This window comes from Diabrotica undecimpunctata, chromosome 3, assembly GCF_040954645.1.
Source record: "Diabrotica undecimpunctata isolate CICGRU chromosome 3, icDiaUnde3, whole genome shotgun sequence".
Taxonomy (NCBI): domain Eukaryota; kingdom Metazoa; phylum Arthropoda; class Insecta; order Coleoptera; family Chrysomelidae; genus Diabrotica; species Diabrotica undecimpunctata.
In genome coordinates this window covers 38,191,920-38,219,234 of record NC_092805.1, presented here as the reverse complement: position 1 = coordinate 38,219,234, position 27,315 = coordinate 38,191,920, and the positions used below count along the sequence as shown (strand labels likewise).

Genomic DNA, 27,315 nt, shown 5'->3' with positions numbered 1-27,315 from the left:
TATTTAACACTTCTAGAAGTTGTTCTTTGCTATAACTAGTTTCAAAAAAAATATTGTTTAAAAAATACTCATGAATTTCAGGTTTACTACTTGATCTGTTTGGCGCTTTTTGTAGCTGACGACTGTGGTAGCTTGCGTTATCCATGATGATTACACTATTTTCAGGAATATTTGTGGAAAGAGAATTTTGAAACCAATTTTCATACACATTTTGACCTTAAGAAGGCATTTGACCGGGTCAAATTGTAAAAGAAATTAAATGTTATGTCCCACTATTGACTTGATTCCACATTTTATCCGGCAATTACCTCTTTTATCAACGCATATAGGTTTTTATGTGGTCTTTTTTGTGTGACAAGAATGTAAGATTTGCGTGAAATCTTTGACTTCAAGGCGTCCGACAACGAATATTCCCTTAAAATGTCCGAAAGGGGCCCACTTTATTTTAAATATTTTTATTGATTCTGCAGAAATCAGTCGGTAGGTAGTGGATTTAAAAACAATCATAATTTTGGCCTATTCAGCAGATCTGACACATCAAATAACAGAACAGTGTATAGACAACAAAATATTTTTTCAGTGTGTATGAGTCAAATCCATGAGTTTTTCTGAGAATTCTCGACATAACAAGTTTGCCGGACAGACACAACACATTTATATGAAATATGAAGATCAATTGCATGGTCATGAATAACTGTAAAATGTAAAAATTGTCGGGCTGCAAAAATACCACGGTATTTTGTTCGTGAAGTATACTATTACATTTTCATGCCTTTTATACGCTTTTATACAATGTAAAAATGAATAAGTGAGTTAACGAATATAGTTTTCGCTGACAGTGATAGTTACGTCATCACAGTATATTTTTTATTGAAAATAATGTGTACGTTCATAATTATCAACATTGTCTTTGTGTTAATTTTACATTATTAATTACTTTGTATTAATTACATTTAGATTCAACATATTAGGTGTTTCCCGTATGAAAAAGAAGTCTTACAACTTACGACTAAGAGCTTCATATTAGAATGAAGCAACGGATATGAGAACAAATTGAACAAAGGAACCCTACGCGAAGGAAAAGACCCCTAAAGATTCTTGCAATGTATTCTTTGGTACTGTCATGATCTCGTAAATAAAATAAATAACGACTGAAACCAACATTCATAAATTTCTTATTACATTGCATAAGTAAGAACAGCTTTCTTTAAATAGGTAAAAGAGAAATCTTTGGGAATGCTGTTGTTGTTCCGGCATCATCGTAAGAGTATGGTGGAGATAGTATGATATGCTCTCCATTTGGCCTCATGGATCGGAAGTACTAAATCAATTTCTGATGAACATTAACAGTAAAGAAGAATCAATCAAATTCACCATGGAAAAAGAAAATAATAACTCACTACCATTATTTCTGAATGTGTTAATCACAAAGGAGGAGGATACAGGATACGGAACCACAGAAAACCAACCCACTAAACTACACTGGAGTGCATAATTAATCAGACACCAGATTTTTATTATTTTTTTTAATAGGTTTTTTTTATATTCTTTATGTAAGTTTTTATATAAAATCTTATTTTCTTTGAAATCTAGTTTAAGCCTTATTAGCGATAACCTTTTTTTTTGTATTTAGATGATTTTTGCGAACAGAAACAGTTCTACACAATTTTTTTTTTTTTTTTGAAAGAGTGTCTTAAATTAACCAGCGTTATTTTAAGTTTTTGTTGCTATTTTAAGTGTTTACATATTTAGCTTTAGTATTGTTTTTGGCTTTGACCTTTTCAAAAATTGCAATAAAAAAGTTATAACACTAGAAGAAGTAACATAAGCTGTTGCTTTACAGGATGATGGGCGGAGCATTCGTTACCTCGTGAATGCTTAAGAATTTCTCGAAGTGCAATGTTTGATGCAATACAAATATTTCGGGAAACAGGACAATACACCAGGAGGTCAGGTCAAGGTAGATGAAGAATCACAAGTCAGGTTGAAAATCGCTTTATTAGATTTCAAATGTTACATGATCGCATATTATAAGCACCAGTACCTACTTGTTCAAATGTCTATAGAAACACAGTTTCCGTTTATTCCTGTCACGGGACCTTTATTAACGGCATATCATCGGAGGCAACGTTTACACATTGCTCGCGATCATCTTAATTGGGGTGTTGTTTAACGGGGTATAACGTTGTTTTACTCCCACAGTTCAATTTGGTGGCAGTGGTACAATTGTGTGATAGGCACTTTACTGGAGGCTCATACAGACCTTGTTACAGTTCTAGTGGGCAATTTAAACACTGAAAGGTATATTAAACATAGTTTGAAAGACCATGTAGCGCCATTTACCCCATTTGCTCAAGAAAACTTTCGTCTGATGTAATATAATGCTCGTCCGCACATTGCCATAACATGTGATTACTTGGATGAAATTGGGATTCCTTTATTACCATGGCCCCCAATGGGTCCAGACTTAAATCCAATAGAGCATGCATAGGATACTCTGAGATGGCCTATTCGACGTAACCAGTGTTTGTTTCAAATCATTAATGACTAGGAGCAAGCAGTTTGTGATGAATGGGAGCAAATCTCTTAGGAATTCGCTGGGATAATCTGATTTTCTAATTTTTTGAATATTTTTTTTCTTTGTTAAATTCTTGATTTGTAATAAATTTTACTTTTAAATTTTGTTTATTATTAAATATGCAATTATGAAATCTTATACTTTTTTAAATGCCAGTTTTTAGGAAAAATCTTAGTATCTGGATAATTTTCACTCCAGTGTATATGAAATATAAAAAATCAAATTACTATATATGATAAAGCCTGCTCTACTGAAAATGCATTACAGTAAGAACGAACCAACTAACAAAGGTTTTATCAAGAAATGATTATCCATTGTCATTTTCATTTATAAACAAGAAATTGCAGTAGATAAAGGAAAGGAAACAATTTAACACCATAAGCAATCCAGAAATGCTCACAAAAACGGATTTGAAGACAACAACTATACCATATGTAAAGGGCATATCAGAAAATTTAAAAAAGGATAGAAAATAAATACATCATAACATTCAAAACAACCAACACACAGATCTATTCTGTACAAAACCAAATCAAACAACATACAGGAGAGATCAAAGAATTGCATCTATGAGCCCTAACAACTATATTCTAATAGGACAAATTAAAATATGTAACAAATTCAGCCATTTGACTGTTAATTTATTATTTTTTTTTAATAGTTATGATAATACTAAATAAGCAATATTTTAAATGATATAACCTACTAATTTTATAAGGATCGTCAAAATGTGTAAATATGACTGACAACTAAATAATGGGCAGTATAAAGTAACTACTAAAAACCACACAAGATCAGACAATTAAGCTACGAAAACAATGCAGCTGGACACTGTATAAACTCTAACAAACTATATTCTATAATTATTTTCTTGTCAAATTGAGTGAATCCCTGTATTATTTCAATAAAATTGTGCCTGGTGTCTCTACAAATTAAAAAATTCGTGAGTTGGTGATTAAAAATTATTGCCACAATAAAACGATCCTTGAAGTGACTGATGAAATTGATATTCCTAAAACTTCAGTGTGGAAGATATGTAAGCATTATGAGAAAATGTGAAGTATCTTAGATAAAAAAGATAAAAGTCCAGGTTGTCCAAAACTAGTTTCTGATAGGAATCGGAGAATATTCCTATAGAGATATACTCTAAGGCAAGTTACAGCTGAATCAAATCATGAGACTGGATTAAATCTATCAAGAGAATGCTGTCCCAAGTGGAAACATAAATATGGATTAAAGTTTTATAGGGTTGAATTACAGGTAACAATTTCGTAGTTTAATATACTTTAACATATTTTCTTCTAGACAAAGGAAAAGCCACTGTTAACAGTAAGACAAAAGGAAGCCAGGCTCATTTGGGCAAAATCTAAACTTTCTTGGTAAGTAGAAGATTGTTCCTGAAAGATTTTTAGCAAACAATAAAAATTCGACATATGTCTTGATGATAACCACAAATTATTTACACTAAGCATGAGGCCTTTCAAAAAGACTGTTTGAAACGGACCGTAAAATTGTCTAGATGAATTATCATTAGCCTACTACCAAGTATTGTGAAATTAAATGCTGGTAAGGATTATATTTTTCAGAAGGATGAAATGATCCGTCATACCTCTAGAACTATAAAAAACTGGTTTGGAAACCACAAGATAAATGTCCTTTCTTAGTCTTCTAATAGTCCTAGCCTAAATGTCATTGAAACGCTATAGAATAAAATGAACTAGACACTAACAAATAACCCTCAACACTTAGACCTCTAGACTAGACTTACCTCTGGACAGTGCCGATCCTTAGTTGAGTAAATGCTTAACCGAATTTGGGTGACAAAAAAATAAAAGGGCCATGCTACTCTGTTTTAAAAATAGATTTTCATTCTATGTCCCAATATTTAGTTGTTAACAAAATAAACATTATTAATTAGTTCTGTTAGAGTAAGTATATTATGTTTTATGTAGCTGATTGAACCTATATTATTAGTAATTGACTAATTACATACATTATAAAATATGATTAAAAAAATAAACTGTCAACTATCTGAATTTGGTGTGTATTTTAGTTTGTCTCATTATATAGTTGTTAGGGCTCATATAAAATACCTTGGGAATGCAACAATTTTTATGTGGGATAAACCACAAGACTACTAGGTACTAAGTGTCAAGATAAAGGAGGATGAAGCATATATCAAAAACATCAGACTTCAACAAATCACAGATATGCAAACATACCTGGGAAAATGAGCACATACTACAATGGAAAGATACATTAATATTCATGAAAGAAAGACAGCAAAAAAAAGAGAAAAAAGGCAAAGAAGCAGCCCTCATCTTACTTAATGAAGAAAAATGTATAGCAAACCCATCAACAAAATGTAGCAGGCTCTGGTTACCAATACTAAAAGAAAAAGTCAGCAACAAGTATATACCAACATTAATGGATTAATAGGTCAGAGACATATCATCTAAAATAATTACACAAACACATAATACATAAACACTTAAAAAAAACAGAATTTGATACCATCCTGAGAGTACAAACACCACCCTCAGAATTTTCAACTAAAAGTATGGCTATCTGCCCACCAGATCGAGACCAAGTAAGCCACCTGTAAAATTTTAGCCAAACAAAAAAGTGCCACTTATAAACTAATACAGGTTATATAGAGGTCAACAGTATGCCCATTAATACCCTATGTTATGTCTATGATATAGACATTATTGTCATCTCCAGAAAATGCAAGATCTATTGAATTGGACAAATGACATTGGGTAACAGTATGGACACCAAATAATGGTGGTATGGATGACATAAATAAGTATATAAACAAAAAAACCAAATAAAAAGTAAAACCCTTTTTGCAGTAGAAATATCTAGGCATAAACATTAATAGCAAATGAGACTGACAATGATGTTAAAATTCAGATTGTTGTAGGTAAAATTTTTGCTAAAAGTAACGGAGCCACAAAACATGCTAACATACTAACTTATGAATATGAGATAATAAATATATACAGCTAAATATAAATAGGGTTAAACCATATTATGGATTATAACATGCGGATGCTGTGAAGGTTACACAAAATTCCAAAGAGGTATTGAGAAGTGCAGACACAGGGATAACTTTCAAATACATAAAGCTGAAAATATATTATATATGGAGATTTGTTGAGACATTTAAAATATTTAATACCAAAGTTCATACTGCAAGGTGTAATAAAAGATAAAAATGGATTTGGTAGAAAATAACAAACATAGCTGCGCAATATGTGGAATTTTCAAAATAAGTCGCTCCATCGGCTTCGATACTGTCCACTGCAGTCATACATAAAATGATCAAAAGACATAAATTCAGACCACAGCAAACCAAAAAATAATATATTATTATCTCAAACACAAGTAGCGAAAACTTATGATAATTGATCTCAGTGAAAAATGTTTATAGGAAAAATCCCAATTAAGTAGCACTGTAACTCACAACTCTAAGTAGCCTTTAACTATGTAATTAAAGATAATAACTAGCATATCAAAGAATAAAAATCATTATACAATCATCAGTAAGTGAAGCAGAATTCATTGAAATAAATTTCTCCCTAGATATTGTTCTATCTTACTACACTACTTAGTACCAAAAAACATAATCAACATATTCAAATTAAAATTTCAAATGAATTATTACCAGGTTATCAAAATTGAATTCTAAAAATATAACTTTATTTTATATATTTACTTTAAAACATGCCAAAAAAGAAATAATTTTATTTTTTCATTCATCTAGACACAATGATAGGTATAATAAAAACATCAATGACCTGAAGGTCAAGTAATCAAATGAATTTAATTGCCTATCAAAATATATTAATTGTGTGAAAGCACACACACACACTAAATACATTAATAGCTTTACTCATTAAACATACTAAAAATATATTCAATCAATTGAAATCCTTTATAAAAATAGTTTGGAAAGATTGCACAAGACTTCAAAAACATTTATACATACCTGTTGATAGATAACCACTTGGGAATATTCTGGCATGTTCTCTGCAATTACAGCTTCACTTAATTCTAGCCCCATAAATTCCCCTAATGAAGGGTAAAGTTGTTTATTGTCGGCTCCCATTGCAGGGACAGGCATAGAATCAAATCCAGGATATGTGTAAGGTGGTGGAGCAGTGGCTTGTGAGGCTGCAATACTCCTTTGCATTTGGGTGTATTGGGCATTGGCCATTTGGTCCATTTTCATATCTTCTAAACTCGGGTACAGCGACATTTTTCTATTTGAGAAGTGATTGATGAGCATATTTATTGATTACTAAAAATAGATCCTTACCTTTTCCTGTTAATAAAACTACACAAGAACAAGGAATGAATTTGTTGTATAAAAAAATAAGTTAATTCACACTACCCGAAACACAATAGAAGAGATAAGAAATGACTCACTCAGCAAAGTAAAGAACGCAAAGAACCTGTTAATTACGCTGACCACCGCGGTTTTGTAATAACTAAACTGAACTGAAAATGATTCTTGTATTTTTTTGTTTTTATTTTGATATCATTCACAACTTTAGACTTGTGAGGTTGGTACTTTCCAAAATCATATGACGCATTCAGCAGCAGGAAAATTTACTGTGGATCATAAATTTCAAATACCGTTTCATAGGCGTAGCAAATGTAATTGCAAAGGGAGAGAGAGAGAGAGAGAGAGAGAAAGTAAAGAAAATTAAAAAACTATTTATTATTATCTAATATTATATTAATATTACCTAAGGAGATTCTGAAACTGTTTTCTTATGGCAGGTTTAAGTTATATTATATTTGTATAGAATTAACCACAATTGATTTTAATGAAAATTACATTTTACATACCTACATGATACCTACCTATTAATCCAGTCGTCATAGAGGAAAATGCCATTGAACCGCTAAAGAATCATACGAAAAAGCTGAATTTTTGTTGAGACTGTCTGAGAATGAATATGAAAAATATTTCAAACAAGAAATGTAGTTGAGATAATTTTGAACAAAAATATTTATTAGCACTTTTCTATAGAATGAACCGTTCTCTCAAAAACAACGCTCAAAGCGACCGGCGATTTGGAATGTCAGTTACGTGCACGAAATCAATTTTTTAAATAACATTTGTATCAACTCGACGATAAAAATTCGATATCTTTTGATCAGAGTGCCTTATTGACAAAAATCAAAATGCGTTTTAAAGGTGAAAAGTACAGCTTTCTAATTACATTTGTGAATTTTGCCTCAAATTAAGTCAGATTCTAAAAATCTGTTAAATAAATAAGCGTTGCGCAGTTGTGGCCATTTTTTACGATTCTCATAACATCAATAAAATTTATCACTTTCATTGACCGGCCGCTATGAAATTTTCATTGCTGGAGCCCAATCTTCAAAACCTATAACATAAAATTTCAATTTTAATTTTGAAATTTTATGTTATAGTTTGAAAGTTTAAATTTAGCGTTTTTAGGCATATTTCAAATGCCTCACATTTGTTGCCAAAACTCAAAATCCAAATTTCAGGCTATATGTTTTAAAGATCAGACTATAACAATGAATATTTCGTAGTGACTGCTCAAACGAAGTGATAAATTTTATAGATCTCATGAGAATCATAAAAAATGCTAAAAATCGTTAAAAGTTTATTTATTTAACACCTTTATAGAAATTGACTTCATTTGAGGCAAAATACAACAATTGCATATGGAAGCTGCTCTCTTCACCTTTAAAATGAATTCTGATATTTTTTGATGGGACACTTTTATCAAAAGATATCGAATTTTTACAGCTGAGTTAATACAAATTTTATTTAAAATTGATTTCGCGCGCGTACCGTTCGCGTCATAAAAAATTGGTACAACTCTTATAACCGAAAATCGTGTTTTTCAAGTTGTGTAAGTTGTTTTTGTCACATGTGTCATTCTAATTTCTAGGGCACTGTTGCCAGTTGAACGAAAATATTATATGAAACCAGCTAAAAGCAGGGCTGTGTGACAGACCGTCAGTTTTGAATATTCTAAAAACTAAAACATCGAGCATTCTCGATCCGTCAGTCACATTAAATTTGTTTAAACATGCATCCTAAAAAATTCTCATATTAATTTTGAAATTTTTCATCATCTCAATTAAGTACCCATACATTGATTTGTGTTTTATTATAATTTATGAAAATATTTCAATTCAAATATAGTGATAGATAAAATCAATCTAGACATAACTTAAGTTAACATAACTTAACATAAGTTATTATAATAAAACATTATAGTGAGGTATTGGATTGTAACTGTCACGTTTTGAAAAGCGTTTTTTGGCCCAGAATAATTTATAGTTTATAATCTACGTAGGATAAAGTATAATGTTAGTTTTTGTTAATGTTATCGTTCATGTAATAAATAATAAATTAATCTTGGTAGTTGGCCTGTTACTAAACTTATTGACACAAAAGACAGTTCGTGTTCGGTAGGTAATTAAAGTAAAAAATTACATTAGATGCATTCCAATGTTCCCTGTGCCAATAATCTAGGTTTAAAGATCCTTTAAACATTTTGGATATTAGCTGAACCCTATCTCTGGTTATTAAATTTATTAAATACGTTTTTTTGTTGTTAATGATAAAAATAATACCTATCTAAAAATTTTATACATTTTTAAACGTTATTTTTTTTTTATTTAGATTTAGTGCAATTCCGTTATCTGTGATGGCAACAACGAATTAATTCACAAACCATTGTATCCAGTCTGAACCCAGGTTTACATTGGGAAAAAAAGTGTACCAGTTTTATATGACGGGAAGTGTACCTGACATTGAAAATCACCAGTCGCTTTAAGCTTTGGGTCTAAGAGAATGGTTCATTCTACAGAAAAAGTGCCAATTAACATTATTATTCAAAATTATCTCAGGTACATTTTCCCCCCTAACTGGATGGGTGATGCCAGGGGGTAAAACTGGTAAAATGTTTTGCATATTTTTTGGGTCCCGAAATTTTTTGATTGTTTGGGCTATAACGCCTCTCTGGATTTGCATAACTAACTAGCATCTAGTTTATGCGTTTTATTGACTTTAAGAAGGCCTTTGATCGAGTAAAATATACTGAAATGATAGCCATTCTTCAGTGGGTAGGTATTGATGATAAAGACCTACGTATGATTAAAAATCGTTATTGGCATCAACATGCAAACATCAGGATTGACAGGAATAATTCTGAAGAGCTTTAAATATGAAGAGGAGTAATACAGGGCTGCATTTGTCCCCACCTATATTTAACATCTATTCGGAGTTCGTTTTCAATAAGCATTGGATACTGTTCAATGTGGTATCAAAATTAATTTGAGGTACGGGGATGACACTGCGTTAATTGCAAATTGTTACGAAGAACTTCAACTTAAAGATGATGGTTGTCAGTAAAACGCCAATACCACCAGAAGTGATAAAAGCTTATGGACAACTGGAGGGAACCAATACTCACCTTGTTTGTAATCTAAATGTGAACTGAGACACGAACAAATAAATTAGAATACATATAGAGAAGGCCAGAATTGGAATATGGGTGTATTAGAGAAGCCTACAAATAAGTTGGGTAGATAGAGTTTCCTAACGAGATTGTTTTGTAGCAGATGGGAAAAGTGGTCAGAATTAAAAAATCGGAAACTGGAATATTTTGGCAATGTTATGAGTAACCCAGAGGGATCTAATCATCATCATCATTCAATCTTCGCTTATCTACTGCTGGACATAGATCTGCCTCATAATTTTCAATCTATTTCGATCTTGTGCCTCTTGCATCCAATTCCTATGACAACGTTTTAGATCGTCAGTCCAACGTGTTGGTGGACGACCTCAGCTTCGGTAGGCATCATCTCTTGGTCTCCATTCCAGTATCCGCTTTATCCATCTATTATTTGTCATTCGAGCCACGTGACCTGCCCAGTTCCATTTTAGTGTTGCTACTCTCTCTACTGCATCAGCCACTCCTGTTCTTTGTCGTAGCTGGCGATTTGGGATCTTGTCTCGTACTGAAGCGCCCAACATAGCCCGCTCCATCGCCCTTTGACACACACGGATCTTTTGAACTGTTCTCCTTGTCATGGTCAACGTTTCCGCACCGTAAGTTAACACTGGCAAAACACACTGATTTAAACGTTTTTCTTTTAAGGCATAAGGGATCTAATATACTTCATTTAATAATGCAAGGCAAGAGAGGGAAGATAACGGCCAGGTTGAAGAAGAACGTCATGGTTTAAAAACCTTAATAAATGGTTTAACAGATCCTCTGCATCCCTTTTCCGAGCTGAAGAAGAAAAAACTAATGACAACAAAATTTTGTATTCACTAATTATGTTGTCATTTTATGATAAAAAAAATAAATGGATAGTTAAATAAAAAGTCAAACTTATTTGAACTGGACAATAATTAAATTTTAATTTTGGATTAAAAATGATAAAAAATAAAATAAATTTATGTACGGCTAAGAAAGTTTGTCGGGGTTATTCCAATAGCTTCAATAATTTGTTAATACAATTTTGGTAGTACTGGGAATAATTCGTTTATCAAGCTGAATCTGAAGGCTGTCGCTGTCATTTGTCATACTTGAAGTTGTCATTTATGGCTTCCAAATTTTGTCTGCAACTTTTTGATAAAACAATGAAGTGAAAGATGATGGGAGATCAGTTTCGGAAAGTTGAACAATATTCTCCAAAATCGTCGCCAAGAGGGGCCAGGTCCCCCGTCGTATCACGTCAAGATTCTTCGGGAACATTAAAAACAACAATTTTGCTAGGAAAGAATCCCTCCATAGTCCCTAGTGGACCTTTCTATTTAATGAAAGAACCACCCGGTATGTCAAAAATGATAAATATTATTAATATATATATGAAAGAGTTATTTCACAACTTAAAGTTTTTTAGGTGTAATTAAGTATGTCAGTTGATTTTGTAGCAACAGTTGGTGGTGTAAATTTGTTAACATCAGTTAATTTTGCATTAATAAATAATAAACACACTATTTTAACACTGTTTGAAATTATTAAATTAACTCAATTTTAAATTTGGTTATAGGAGAATCGGAGCTAACAGGAGCCACAAATTTGATGACATATTATGGCTTGGAACATTCCTATAGCAAATTCAGTGGTAAAAAGTTGAAAGAGCAGTTATCTTCATTTTTACCTACTTTACCTGGTGTCATAGATTCCCCAGGACAACAAGACAATAGTTCCTTAAGATCTGTTATTGAAAAACCACCAGTAGGTGGCAAGGAACTTCTTCCACTTTCCAATATCCAATTAGATGGATTTCGACTTCATCCTGGACCTGTAAGAATGATTAATTTATATGTTACTTCTCTACACATCAAATTTTTCTGCTCTAACTGTTCACCTAATTCTTTAAATATTCAAACAATACTTTTTTTTAGAGATTGTTCAAATAGAAATATTAGTATTTTACAGTAATTTTTGCATCAAAATCAATGATAAAGGGCTTTTATTATCACTAAGGAAAAAATATTTTTAAACAAAAATGTCTGTAGAATATTTCTACTAGTCTTTCTTTTTGGTATACTGTTTCACATTTTTCATCTGTCATAATTTGCTGTTTCTTTGATCCCTTCAAACCAAGAATTTAAATCTTCACTTTTACTTAATCCTTTTTCCTAAAAATTTTGAAACCAATCAGCAATATGATGCTGATTTTAAAACCTGTTTCTTGTGATACATCATTTATTGTAGGCCATAGCAGGCACATTAATACACATATGAATAAAGTATGGAACCATTCACTAAATACCTCTATCGTGACCCAGCCTTTATGTAAATTTGTTGCAAACTGGCAAATAAATGTTTTTGAGAGTTCTAAGATTTTTAGCTTTATCAATCACTAACAAATCCAATTTGTGTGCTCTAGTAGTATTTGAACACAGCATATCTCTTTACTAACTTTATCACCTAATGTGCTCGCTTCTTTAGAGGATACAAAAAAAATGTTTTATTGGGCAAGTCTCTCAAACTGTCTCTTGTCTGCAGTATAGATTTGGTCAGGAAGAAGACCCAGTTCTTCTACTTTGTCTTTAAATATAATAAAATTTGATTGCTTTAGCTTTTAGAATTTCTCCAGATACAGGAATGTGTTTTGGACACTCTTGCATGAACCACATGTAGAGAGCATTTTCCATCTTTGGTCATACACCAACTTTTAATGTTTTACACTTTCTGGTCGAGATTCCATCATCTTCATGTGGTCTTTTATCTTTTGTTTTTTTGTTAAGATCATATATAGTAGCTCATTCAACTCAATCCATAGTCTTTTGCCAATTTGCACATGTTTTATCCACTATCTTACTTCTTTAAAATGTCCATTTCATCTTTCAAAGCTAGAGTATAGTGTTTCCTTTTACTTGACATTTTTAACTATAATATTCTCACTTAAAAAAGCAGGTAAATATGTATGCAAATGCTCTTGATAAGTTTTGAGCTCTTTGATGCAATGGAGCGCATATCTGGTATGGGGTGCAGGAAGGAGCATGGGAGGCATGGGGAGAAGATTACGGATTTTTGGATGTATCAGTTTAGTGAAGTGCTGGATTATTTAGTTCTGCGACATGACAGACTTATCCTCTGTCCTACCTCTTTTTAAATACTATCAGTAATTTGGTCTTCCTTCTATTAGACTGACAAGAATCAGTTACACGGAGTTTTGTTTTCTTTTTAACACATTTTTTATAATTGTAACAGAAATATCCTTCATTTTGTACAGAAAAAGATAATTGCATATTTTTTTAGCTTCCTGAACAATATCGTTATGCCAATGCAGCCCCCATAAAGAAACACAAAAACAAGCATAAAAAACATAATAAACACAAGGAAACAGGCCTACCTAGTCAAGAAACAGCTGTATCTGACACAAATAGTGAAACTCACGAGAAGAAACATAAAAAGCAGAAGAGGCATGATGAAGAAAAGAGAAAGCGGAAAAAGGAGAAGAAGCGGAAGAAGCAAAAGCATAGCCCTGAACACAGTGCCGGTCTTACACCTAGCCAGCATTCTATCTAGATAGGTTTTAATATCTTGTATAGTTAAGCAGAAAGGTTTTTTGCTTTCAGATGTATCAAAATGAATGCTTTATGTATCTTATAACACATTTGGAGATCAAGGAATTAAAATTGGTAATGAAATATATTTTAGAAACTGGAATGTGATGCACATATTAAAGGTAATTATATAGCAGATTAATCACACTTTTTTCGATAATATTTAACTGAATAGTTAAAGAAGTGTATTAGTCGAAGCTGTTAACTGTTTTTAAACAAAATTAGGGAATTAGTCTTTTTATAGAAACAAACTTCATGTGATATCTTTAAACTTACAAGCAGACTTCCATTTTGATTATTTGACACAAAGTTAAGAAACTCATTTCATTTTATAACCAATTTACTTTCAGAAAGAAACTAAGACCCGCCCTGTATCAACACTGAATGTGCATATTTTTTTTTAGAATTCAATTAATATTTTCAGTATCTACTATACAAAATATGGAATTAAGTGAAACATAATTCCATATAAGTAAATGATAACACATTTAGATACAATTGATCAAACTTAATTGATAAATTAATAAAACGTAACACAAATTGTGTGCTCCACAAATCTGTTTTTTTATTCAAGTATTAGGATGGTTGAAAAGTTATTGGAGCAGAAAGGAACACAAGTTAAGGGTAAAAAAAAATGGCCATCTCCCAGTTATTCAGAAGGCTTTTAAAATATCAACCTATGGCTGCAATAATTTCTTCATTGGATGAAAAATGTGTTTACTTAGAAATTTTTTGGTTTAGGGTTTCACAATAGATAAAAATCAGAATTGCACATCTGATGAATAGAATGGATGTTCCAATATTATTCTTACTTTAATTTAACAAATTTTACCTTTATGGTTCAGACTCACATCAATCTGAACCTACTAAATCTACTAGTTAACTTAACCATTTTTCATTATTAGAATTGTAAAAAAATCTAATTTCAGGCAGATAGATGCATTTTTTATAATAAGAATATACAATTTGAGGATTCTATTAGTTTAATGTAAACAAACAAAAATTATGAAATCAACACCCAACAGAGCCAGAAACATTGGTCACCAATTCACTGTTGATAACTCTAGGTTTGAAGTGGTGAACAAATTCACATACTTAGGCTCCTGGATGATCAACAACAACTCCATAATGAAAGAAATCAAATGAAAAATAGTTCTAGCAAGTGCTATTTTGAGCTGTGTAGACACATGAAAAGTAGAAATTTAAGCCAGAAAACAAAAATAACAATATATGAAACCCTTATACTGCCAGTGCTGACATATGGATCAGAAACCATCTCCAAGACAGATGAAGACCTTTGCTCATAAGTGAAAGCAGAAGCCTGAGAGGAATATTCAGTGGCATCTGTACAAGGAGGCACTACTATGAGATATACCACAAATACAAACATATATCGGGTGGTAAAGACATGATAGACAACATATAAGACAAGATTAACCATCCTAAAGTATCCTTATGGCACTGCTAGTAGAAAGTAGATGGAGAGTTAGGCCAAAACTTAGATGAGAAGATGGTGTAGACGAGGTGCTGAAAAAATAGGTACAGCAAACTGGAAACAGTTGACAGTGGATACAGCTGACTATCAAAATAGACTTAAGAAGGTGGAATAGGGCCATAGCACCATTGACGATTCATTTACTCTACTACAAAGGAATATTGCCATCAGCTAGTATGACAATATATAGTAGCAAATGATGGTATGTGGAAGAGAAATTATACAATAACATGCAAATATGGTATGTGGACAATGAAGAGTTATTGTATGTTGAATGTGTATTATTTAAAAATATCAATTAATAAACTCCCGAGTTAATATAGTTGTTAGTAAAGTTGAAATATTCGCGATTGTTTTGCCAGTATAAAAGTCAAATTTATAACAGTATCTGCTATTTCCAAAAAAATCTCAATAACAATGTGTTATGTTAATATTATTACAAAATCATTTCATTTGCACACTTTGATAACTGAAATGCTGCACATTTTGATAACGCTTAGTACCAGTGTCATATTTATAGATCAGTAAAATAAAACTTATAACAACGATTCAACAATTTATATTTCCGAGATTTATTCATGAATATAGTTGATAATAAACATTAATCAACAAGAATAATCCAGTAAACTGTAAAAAAGTGCTGATATGCAACTTTTATTATTAAATGTGTAAATATAATGTTGAAAATATAATAGTACAAAAATTATAATTCAGTTAACTGCAGCCTGAGGTATCTGTGGCAAGTTTTCTTTAAATTTAAACAAATTTTAACGTTGAAAAAAAATTTTCAGTGGTCTATAAATAGGACACTGTATTGAAACCGCCTAGAGAAATTGTAGGCCCGATTGAAATGATCTGGCTTATTATTTCCTACTTTATTCAATACTAAATTGAATAATTCGAAATTAATGAAATGAAATTAAATGATAAAGTATCGAAGATCTCGTAGTTGGTGGTTTGGTCATCTTCATTTTTCAGGGCATCATAGATGTTATAGGTCATTTTTCAACAAAAAAATACAACTTAGAAGTTTGAGATTTGATAAAGTACCACCAATTACCAGTAAGATCTATTTTGGGTTAAGACATTACTGAAAATACTTTACACAAATTTTCTAACTCTCGACTAGCTCTGGGTCTATGAAATGGTAGATATTATAGAGTGTCACAGTTGCCTCTTTTCAAGAATTAACGGTCTTAATTTCCTTTAGTGTGCTGCAGATTACGATCTCATGTTTACTTTTAGTTATGCAATATACAATATTTCAGTAAGCATTTGTTTCACAACAGATTCACTTCATTGTTGATTTTATCAAGTTATTTTTAAAGTGCGACTTGAATAGAAAGCAAAACATTATCCCATGTTTAATTGTTATATTAACAAACAACGATTGTAAAGATAATTTTGAACTTAATAAACGTCAAAAAGGTTAACATAAAACCAAAGAATATAGACACTTATAGAACTCTAAACATTAAGAAAAAAGTGTCTTTCGGTTTAAATGTAAACAAGAAGGTTTGTAACCCAGTTACTAGAAGCGTTGACAATCAAAGTCTTGGTGCAGTTTGTATGTAGTTTTTATTTGTGGGATCGACATACCCATCAAGTAATTTTGTTATTTCTTTATAAATATTTTATTTTTTTTAATTATTTGTTAATTAAATAAAAAAATATTTGCTTAGCGTATATAAATTATTTTATATATTTACAAAATCCACTAAATACATGCAAACTTCTTGTAATATTTATAAGTTATTAATAATTATAGATCATAAAAGTTCTGCTTTAGTGAGATTAAGGTACTAGTACACTTTTGGTGTGCAAAAAAGACATAATTTCAACTTTTTTTCTCGACTCCTTTATTATATTACAAAATTGATTTTTTGCAAAAGTTGTTTTAAGTCTTGGACTTAACAAAAAAATGTGTCCTCCTTTTTTCATATAAAGGGCCACGGGAAAAAACGATTATAGTCAAATTTTGTACAAATCGAATTTTAAAATTTAAATTGTTTATTTTGGTTTAGGAAAATTAAATACATCTTTAATTATCAGTTTATTACTATAAGACTTTTTATTACGCAAATGAAAAAAAGAATCGTTTGCTAATTATATATGTGCTTAAGATCTTTAAATTTTTAATTAAGGAGCTGGTTTCTGATCTATTTGCTTGGTGGATTGTCGACAAATTCCACATTACTACTTTCATTCATACCGGCATGGGAAACTAGTCCTTGGTCGAAGGAATGCGCTTCAGGTTTTGTCAGGAATTGAGTTAGGTGCCATAAATCATGCCACTTAGCAGTCTTACCTACTCTAAACTACCACGGCTGTAAGATATAAGCCAAAATAGTGGTCTTTATGTAACACAAAACGTGGGTGTTTTTTTTTCAATTTTCAGAATCCTGATAGGCCTGGTTGCCGTAGGACATTTTGGCATATAAAGATGGAACAAATATTCGGTCCATGTCTGATTGTTAACTTCATTCGCACAGTTTATTACCTTGAATGATGATGGTTTACTGCTAGTATTCTTTAATAATTCTCTCCAGTCTTCCGGTATTTCCGTATAAGATTTAGAATTCACAAGACTTATGTCTTTATCGAATTCTAGGTAAAAGTGTCCACGAATATGAAATATCATTTTCACTAGGTCGAATCGGTTAAACTTGTGCACTACGTAGTGGAGAAATCGATTTACGGTAAAATTTTTGTTTTGACCACCACACGAATCACAAAAAATTATTAGATGGCGTATGTTTGAGTCCAAAATATGCAAAAAAAGTGTTCCAACATCGAACAAACATCATCGACACCCTTTCGGGCAATACTGAAGTTGCATTTGACAGAACATAAATATTAAATGATATGAAGTTGAGTTGGCGGTGATAGTAAACATCAGATGTTGGGAGTGGGGAGGTTTTTTTGGTAATCTACCGTTGTGGCTTTCATTGTCTCGTTTTTTCGTGATTCTTTTCTATATTTTTTTTTTCGGGGAGTAAAACTGCTTACTTTTCCGTAAATGGATCGTCTTCTGACGCACTAGTGTCTGCAGTGTTGTTGTCAATGATTTTTTGTTTTCTTCATTAGTGTAGTTAGCCATTTTATCCGTAGTAATTGCAATGTAAGCTTTGAAAATGTTGCAAGAACTACATGTATCTGTACGTGGGTAGCCGAATGATATATTGAAATTACTCACAAATATCTCATGAAATATAGTGGACTCTATTTTATTACTATTGTGTGACTCATTATACATTCGATGAAGTTTGGCTATATTATGTTCTGAAGGTAAATACATGTTACTAGTATTATGCAAAGAATAATGAGATTTCCTTCCTTTCAGGAACTGTATAAAGCTCATTACCATTCTTCTTATTTCATCGGTAAACTTATTATGTCTGTTTTTATGACCGCCCGTCCATCTTCTTTAGCATTGTCAAATTCAAATAAATTTTTTTTATGGTTTGAACACGGCGATTAGTGATGCCGTGTAAAGACAAAAATGCTTTATAGCAAACAACAGTATCTTGTAACATGCCACTCACATTTACTCGAACTCTATAACTATAGGAAGATTGATTAAAACTTGCTTCAGCTTCAGGATTTCGGCTTCTCCGTCTACCAACAGGTACAACCGTGACAAGACCCTTTAAATATCTGTTTTGAACATTGTAGTCCCCTAACTCATTAAAATGAGCAATAAATCGTTGTCTTTCGTTCAAAGGGATGACTTGAAAACATTGTAACGAATGCATTTGCAGTCTTCCACGACCTCGCGAGTGGTAGCACGAAATTTTTTCATTACAGCCGGTTTTCTCCGTTTTTAACCTCACGTGACTTATTATTTTCTTTAGATCTATCACTATCACTAAGATCACTTGACATTGTAAGTTTCAAAAATGTCAAAAACAAATTAGTGGAAACTGCGACACAACAGATAGAAGATCGTCGGAACTTGATCGTTATTCTTCGTTAGCTTATATCCTTCCACTTTACTATCTTCTGTACGGTGATGGTTATTGTACAAACGAAACCATGCGTGGGTTCTTTCCCCAAAAAGCTTAAATATGGTGTCAATATCTAAATTCCGACTAAAAATGGACTCTGATCGGGGGAATCGTTTCCAGTGGCCCTTCATATTTTTTCCATTTAATAGAGGGCGCCAAATTAAAAACCAAAAAAATATTCTTGGTCTATACTCGATTATTCTCCGGATTGTTAAGCCTGAATAAAAAACTTAATACGGCATTTTAAAAAGCAAGGTTTTGCACATGCGAATTCACCTTCGTTTATTAAAAAAATACGAGAACAAAAAGGGGGGACTTTGGAAAAAAGTGTCCAAAATTGACCATTTTTCTTACGTCAAAATATTATTTTTTTTTTAATTGTTTGGCCTAATTGATGTGAATTCGCATGTAGGATTATGTTATGAAGTAAAACGCACCAAGATTCATTCAAATCTCAGATCAGACCAGTCAATCCGGAGATTAACTGTCAGCCATGCGATAAAAAAGTGATTTCGAGAAAACTTGTTTTAATTTTTTCCATATTATTTTTTAATCGATTTTTATTATATCAATAAAAATATCGAGTTTGGTCACTTACAATTGATTAATATGCTATTCCTGGACCTTATAATAATAAGCCATCATCATCAAAGGCCTGAAAATGAAAAAAAAAAATCAATAACCAAAAGTGTACTAATGAAAATGTATGAAAATTATGTAAGAAAAGAAATATGTTTATTAAAATATACTAATTCCAATAGTTTTCTCCAAAAAAATCAATATTTTGAATATTTATGAAGTTCTTTTTATTTATTTATGAATTTTATTTTTTGCAATGTATAAAAAGTGCAATATAAAAATAAATTAGTATAAAAAAAGTTAAAAAAAAATTAACTCGATCTGGTTTTCGATTCCAAGTCCATAAGAATAAAGTTGAGTGTTTTACCACTCGACCATACCTTCTTTTCGAACATGCGCCAGTCAAGAGACATCTGTATACAATGGGGCTGTTTCATGGAAACTTGTTCGCAGATCAAACATTTTTTGTTTACCCCAAAAATATGAATACACTAGACGTACTGCTGAGTGTATTCATGATACTTATTCCAGAACTCTGGAATGGCTATCATGAATAAATGGAAGGTGTACAATAAGCCAATTGACGGCAGTTTAATTGACTAATCCTTTATTGAGTGGTTTGCACACCTTATTTACGTTTGATACGAAGGACATCGTCTTCATTAAATGTAACATTCTATAAGAGTCTATATTCGTTGCAAAAACTTTTTGTTTATTAAACTGATCAAAATATTTTATTTCATACCTTTTTGGTATAATAGTGTAAATTTTTGTTTACTTTGTACATATTTCTGCTTTACTATATCAATAGTTTCAATCCTTTTAATTTATAAAGTATTGTAAGTAGTTTTAACATATTTATATGGTTTAATTTTATTTGAAATATATCATCTGTTATTTTTTATGCGTTGAGTTTTTTTCTACCCAGTTACCAAAGCAAAATACAGCACAAAAATGTGTTTTATATATAAACCTGGCGGATATGTGAAAAACGACTACATTTGGAAGTGAGAGGTGGCCAGTGCCGGTTTAACACAGTCTACCGCCCGGTGCTAAAACGGATGCCGCGCCCAGGCTCAAAAATATTTTTTAACTATATTTCAATTCAACAAAAAATATTTTGAATACAAGTTTATTAAAATAAGGAAAACAATTACAACTTTTTTTGGTTTCAAACTTAAATGAATACCAAACAAAATACAAGAAAAAACTTAAGGGCAAACTTCAAAAGTAAAATAAAAATTTACCTAATAACATTCAAACAGGTAACAAGAGGTAGTTAATCAAATACTATTGAAAAGCTTGTTTTCTTGCTGTTACTGAAGCATTGTTTTCGATAACATTTATATTTAATTCGTTTAGCAGGTCCTCGTTACTGGATAAAACTGCTAAGGAGTTCAAATTTTCTTGGGAAATTTCATTTTTAAAGTAGGTCTTTACCCTTTTTAGTGTCGAAAGAGAGCATTTGCGACCATTATGGAGAAAAAAATACGCAGGCAAATTAACGTTTGGAAATGAAGATATTAATTTATTTTCGTATAAAACCTGTACCAATTCTAAAGGAGTGTATATTTTTAATTGGAGAAGAGACGTTAACAAATGCTTTAAATGAATGAACACATTCTTGGGGAAAATACTCGTCCAAATCCTGCTTGCATTTTTGTTGTAATTCGGTTGCTGATCTGAAAATATCTTCATCTTTCGTAGTTTTTAGTTTAACCCTGCTGTCCCGTTCGATTCAACTACACAAATGTACTGTTCGGGTCAATATGACCCAACTATGGCTTACGCTGCTTAATCGAAATAAAATAAGCTAATAGTGCTAAACAAAACTTTACTAACAAAAAATTATGGTTAATTAAACAAAAATGATGTTGTTAATGTAAATTAAACCTTATTAACAAAAACAAAAGGTATTTTTTTCTTTCATTAACCAGAAAAGCCTAATAACAAATATCTACAAAATTTAATTCAGTTTACAACTGGGACAGTAATAAAAAGAATGGGTTTTACAAATATGTTTATGACAATATACAACATAAAATATTAGTCTTATTATCGTTTTTAGAACAAAATTTACAGCGTGATCGTTTAGCAGGTGGAGTTGGATTGTTCATAGACGGTTCACACGAACTAGAATTTCCATCTTCTCTACTCACTTCTGCTCGTGTCCTTTTTACCAGTTCTTGTGAGTCTTTGGTTCTTGGTAAATTTTTCCTGGAAAGGATAAGTGGTTTCACCAGTGTTTTTCCCAATTCCTCAAGAAAAATTCGCCGATTTGTAAGTTTATTGGTGTTCCATTGGGGATTTATTGATGTCCATAAAACGAACGCGTTGTAGGCAGAAATGTCCTGCATATTATAAAAAACAATCATGGGCCAGCGATTTGTCTTTCTCTTACATGTAGATGTACCAACAAGCTGATCTAGAGTATCCACTGCTCCCTTACTGGAATTATAATCTAAAATAATTTGGGGCTTTTTGTCATTTCTGTCACTAATAGCCTTTTCATGATGCAAAGTATTCATAAGAACAACATTTTTATTTTTTTTAGGAATATAGTTAACAACAGTGGTATCTTGCGTGAAGTAAAAATACGAACTATGAACTTCTTTATTCGCAATTTGTGCTGGAAGCTCTGGTTTATTTTTTCTTATAGTCCCCAGCATTGTATTTTTTCTTTTTAGAAGAAGTTGACCTAAATTGTACGATGTAAAAAAGTTATCGCAAGTAATATTGTGGCCTTTCAAAGCATTAGTCAAGTCGCACACCACACGCATTCCCTGATTTCGTTCTGGCGCGGCACCTGCTTATTTTCCTGTATAGATCTGCAATTTTAGAGCATAAGAACTTTTGGTGTCACATAAAGCCCAAATTTGTATACCATATTTCGCTGGCTTGCTTGGAATGTACTGTTTGAAGGGACAGCGACCTCTAAAGGCTACTAATTGCTCGTCGATAGTAACATTTTCATCAGGGTTAAAAAATTTTGGTAGATTTTCCACCCATTTTCCCCAAATTTCACGTATTGCAGCAAGTTTATCTAATCGTCTCCTATCCTGTCTAGTAGTCTTGTTATCAAAACGTATCACTTGCGAAATTTTTGTAAACACTTCAAGGGACATTATTGCTCGAAATATACTACGACCAGTTTCTTCATTCCACAAACTTTTAGTTGATTCACCATGGGACTTAAAAACTCCAGCTAACAATAAAAGACCAATGTATGCTTGAAAACCAATTTTATCCAAGTCTTTCCAGTGGGTTCCAAAAACACGCTGGCCTTCCATGTTTGTCATATTAATAATTTGGTTTGCAACTATGTCAGAAAAGAGAACGTCAAATGAATTTTTGATATCGAAAATTCGTGCACATCCGTACCTTGTAACTCCTGGAGCATTATTTATAACATTGGCGGTAGAAAAACGACCGCGTTGATAAGGAGGATCAAGCGACCACTGAATATTACCATCTTTCGAAGGAACTGTTACAGAAGGTTCTACAGGATGTGGTACGTAGAATGGAATAACAGAATCATCACTACTTTCTTCTTCACTCTCACTACTTGTATGGCTTTCTGTTTCTGATATGTATTCATCACTGTCTGACACGTTCGCGAGCTCGCGCAGCTCATTTTCGGTTAAAGTTTATTCGTTTACCAAATACCCATCAGTAAACATGAGCACGTGTTGATATTTGCCGTCTCATTCGTCAAGAGGCTATTAAATATAATTTATTAGACAGATTCTCATGTTACAGATCCCAACTTGCCATCATTTTAAATTCAAATTGTATCGTGTTGATTTTTAAGTTAATATATTGTGTTATATTTATGTTATAGTTATTGTTAAGTTATTTACTGGTCGTGTTATTTTTTAGAGTTTAGTTTAATTGTGATATAATGATTAATTTTCAAGAAATTCTTACACTAACAGTTTCAAAAGTAAATATTTTTAAAAATCATATGATACATAGGTCGTACATCAGTACGACCCTGTTTGGCTTACACGTGGTTCTATTGACGATTGGGAATTTGTAGAATGAATAGGGTTTAGCGTTCTTCGATGCGACATTATCAACATGCAAAAATAGACTTAAATGTATATGAATGGCATGAATGCGCTTGACATATCATCAGTGTCCTACTACTTGTCTATCACCCCCACTTCCTTCTACATGACGTGCCCTTCTACCTGACATCGTCCAGCTACACTTCAAATTTTTTACAAGTTCTAGCTTGCAGAAACTTGTTTTTATTTATAAACTTACATGACTGACAAACACTGTTAGAAAATATAAAACACTGCCAACTAAACATACGTACACAGGAAATTTTTAACGGTTTAAATACGTGGGTCATATTGACCCGAACGTATCATAGATAACAATTTTATTTTTATCAAAAAAATCAGGAAGTTGAAGTTTTATCTCATATGCAATTGAAAGACCTCAGATTAGGTAATAAAGTCACGGAATACCAAAACGTTACGCCGCGTAATAATTTGTAAAATAAGAAATAATTTTTATTTTGGGTCAAATAGACCCGAACAGGACAGCAGGGTTAAACAAAAATTCAATCTCTCTTGAACAAGAATTGAGGCGTTTATTTAAGAAACAACATAAGTCCAAAATTTTGATTTTGTAGAAAATGAAAAAAACGCTCTCTCGAGTTTATTACCATATTTCGAAAAACTTTTAAATTGTACATTGACGAATATAAGTTAAATAAAGGTTTTCTGACTATTACTTCTTAGGTAAAAAAACAAAAATCTTGGACTTATGTTGTTTTTAAAAGAAAAAAAAAATAAAATAAAAGTAATGTTATAAACTTAAGTTTTTATTGAATTTTAAGTTACAAAAAATAATTAGGATTCATCACAACCACTACTGTTGTCATCTTCATCGATTTTTAAGGCATCATTGCCCTGCAGATTTTGTCGCGTAAAAATGCCTTCATAAAATACGCTAAATACGGTAAGAGATTCCTTAAATTTTTCAGTTTAACAGATGAAATTGGCACAGCTTGCAAATAACTTAGTGTGAGTTTTATTAAACTATTATAGTTGTTGCTACTTTACTTCTGACAATAGAGGATCTCCATGGACCATTGTAGATATCCTTCAACTGCACTACAGCCGTTTCTGCAGTAATTTCGAACATGCGCACTAGTTTTAGAGAAATTGGCGGTTTAGTTGTAGTAGCTAACAGAATGACGAACATCCATTTTCATGTACTCATAAAACTCCTTTGCTCTTTTTGAATGAATCCGCTTTTCAACCATTAGCTGCGCCTTTTCAGCAGACCGTTCTGGTGCACTTTTAATTTGTTCTTTGAGAAGGCAGCACGTACTGCAAGTATCGGAGGCAAGTGACTTAAAACCTATGTTATACTCGTTTATAAAAATCCTCCAAAACGTAATGCATTTCACTTTTAACTCCTCTTCACACTGATCATTACACATTTTACTTTATTAATACTTAACTCACTACTCAGATACAATCTTTTGGACTTCTTTCTGTTGAAATGTGATTCAGTTCCTCTGAGCTCTTTATGTACTCTAACACTTTTATTTATAGAGAAAATTATACAATTTAAATTTATGGGTAAGCAAATTTTGTTAATAACCACTTCATTATAAAATTTATCTGTGCTTTGACTATTTAATGAACAACCAACTAGAATGTGTGTTAAGTCTCCAAGTTCACCACATAAACATGAGGAATCATCAATTAAACCAATTTTACATTTATAGCTTGGTGACATTGCATGACTTGCTCTTATTCTGTTTAAAGTAATAATAAAGTTCCTGTTGTTTTGGTTGTGGAACCATCTTATTATTGAGATTTGGACTTGACATGATTTATAATTTAATCCTATTTGTTTGCTGTCATATAGTTCTTGCCATTTAGTCTTAAGTTGAACTTTAAGTGTGGAATTCAAATCTGTTTATGGAATACACTGGTTAATAGAATCTCTGTGTAAGTCTGAGGCGGATTTTGCAAACTTATCAGCAATTTTGTTTCCTTGTATACCCGAATGCCCTTTGATCCAAACTATTAGCACCTCCCGTTGTGAGCTAAGTATTTTGTAATTGGTCTGTAGTATTTCTACTTCTAGATGACTTAAGTTCTTGGCCGCACTTATATTTTTTAGTTTCTCTATGACACCTCTACAATCCGTAAATATGACACTTTTGAGTCTATACGTCCTAAGTATATATTTTAAAGCTTCACTTATTGCAAACGTTCCTGTTGTATATATCGTTGCCTCATCTGGTAATCTGAACTCTTCTTGAAATGATATTTTGAGATGTGATCGTAAAAAGTGGAACCTGTACGACTTTGTTTTGATCCATTGGTGTAAATCTGATAATAGTCAGGCTATCGTTGATTGACCGTTTCGAGGAAGTGGTCGTTCTTGTCAATCTGAAACGTCTTAATTTTTTTTAGAAAAAAGGAAATGCGGATGTTCTGAAAATATTGGTTGGGTTTTTGATGTGTACAGTACTGACCTGAGTTGGGAAAGAGTGGTATAACTTTCACAAATTAGCGGAGTTTTCTTTCTTAGCCAATAAGACTGTGTGAGTACTGAAATTGACAGTTCATGGATAGGAATTATATAACTTGCGGATTTAGCAAATGCTTTTGTAATAAACTTGTTAATAATTAGTTGCCTTCTTAGTTGTAACGGTGGTTCTACAGCTTCTGCTTCCATAATATTTATTGGGGTTGACTTGAGATATCCAAGACATACCTATTTTTAGACTTTTGTTTTTTTGGGTTTCTATTTTGTCTAAATGAATTTGTGCCGCTGATCCATACAAATGACTACCATAATCCAGGATTGATTTTATCATGGTTCTATAAAATAACAAGGCGATATTTGGGTCAGCCCCCATTTTGTATAACAAAAGGCTCTTAGTATGTTAATAGCGTTTTCAGACTTTTTTGTTATTTGATGGATACAATCTTTCCATAACAGTTTCCGATCTAGATATAATCCTAAGTATCTCACAACATTTTTTATTTGGAAATTATAAGGTCCCAGTTTTACATGATCCTGTTCAATGTTTCGTTTTCGGCTAAATAATTTATAATTAAACGGATTTATACCTAAAAATCATTGAATATGTATCTCTTCCGGATGGTTACAGTAATAAAACTTACTTCAATAATGTAATTAATTAATATTCCAGATAGATATTCAATGATTTTCAAGTATAAAATTTGAATTCAATATATACCTATATAAATATCATCCTTTTAATTATAAATATAGGAATTAATGCGAATTCGAGAAATAATAAAAATGCAAAAAAAATAATTTCAAATGAAAGATAAAAAACAATGGACTACCTAAGCTCTGACGTCACAATGGGTGGGGATTTTAAAAACATTTCCAAACAAATCTGTTTTACGTGTATTTCTCCCATAAGAGCTTGGATTTTTTTTTATTTTAAAGAATAGATAAAGATTTATTATGGACTTTTGGTTCTGAACATTCATTCTGTGAGATTGGTTTTATTTGTTGTTTGTGAATTTGTGAGGTAAGAATATCAAATACT

General features: G+C 31.8%; 2 protein-coding genes across 2 annotated transcripts in view; one reads left to right on the top strand and one right to left on the bottom strand.

The window, feature by feature from the left end:
• Positions 1 to 7,152, bottom strand: part of LOC140436710 (syntenin-1-like) — a 29,202-nt gene extending 22,050 nt beyond the window's left edge. Inside the window, exons 1-2 of the mRNA XM_072525758.1 lie at positions 6,903 to 7,152; positions 6,573 to 6,846 (exon numbers count right to left, since the gene is read on the bottom strand). Coding sequence (XP_072381859.1) covers positions 6,573 to 6,842 — 270 coding nt within the window. The 5' untranslated portion in view covers positions 6,843 to 6,846; positions 6,903 to 7,152. The remainder of the gene's footprint in view (positions 1 to 6,572; positions 6,847 to 6,902) is intronic.
• A 4,004-nt stretch (positions 7,153 to 11,156) lies between these two features.
• MED19 (mediator complex subunit 19) lies at positions 11,157 to 20,655 on the top strand. Its single transcript, XM_072525757.1, has 3 exons — positions 11,157 to 11,421; positions 11,642 to 11,898; positions 13,363 to 20,655. Exons 1-3 carry the CDS (start codon positions 11,241 to 11,243, stop codon positions 13,630 to 13,632), a joined length of 708 nt encoding a protein of 235 aa, XP_072381858.1. The 5' UTR covers positions 11,157 to 11,240; the 3' UTR covers positions 13,633 to 20,655.
• Positions 20,656 to 27,315: the final 6,660 nt, after the last annotated feature.

Coding starts and splice junctions, on each gene's coding strand:
- MED19 (XM_072525757.1), top strand. CDS start 11,241: ATGATGGGAGATCAGTTTCGGAAAGTTGAACAATATTCTCCAAAATCG. Junction 11,422..11,641: donor TTTAATGAAAGAACCACCCG/GTATGTCAAAAA, acceptor ATTTGGTTATAG/GAGAATCGGAGCTAACAGGA. Junction 11,899..13,362: donor TTCGACTTCATCCTGGACCT/GTAAGAATGATT, acceptor ATATTTTTTTAG/CTTCCTGAACAATATCGTTA.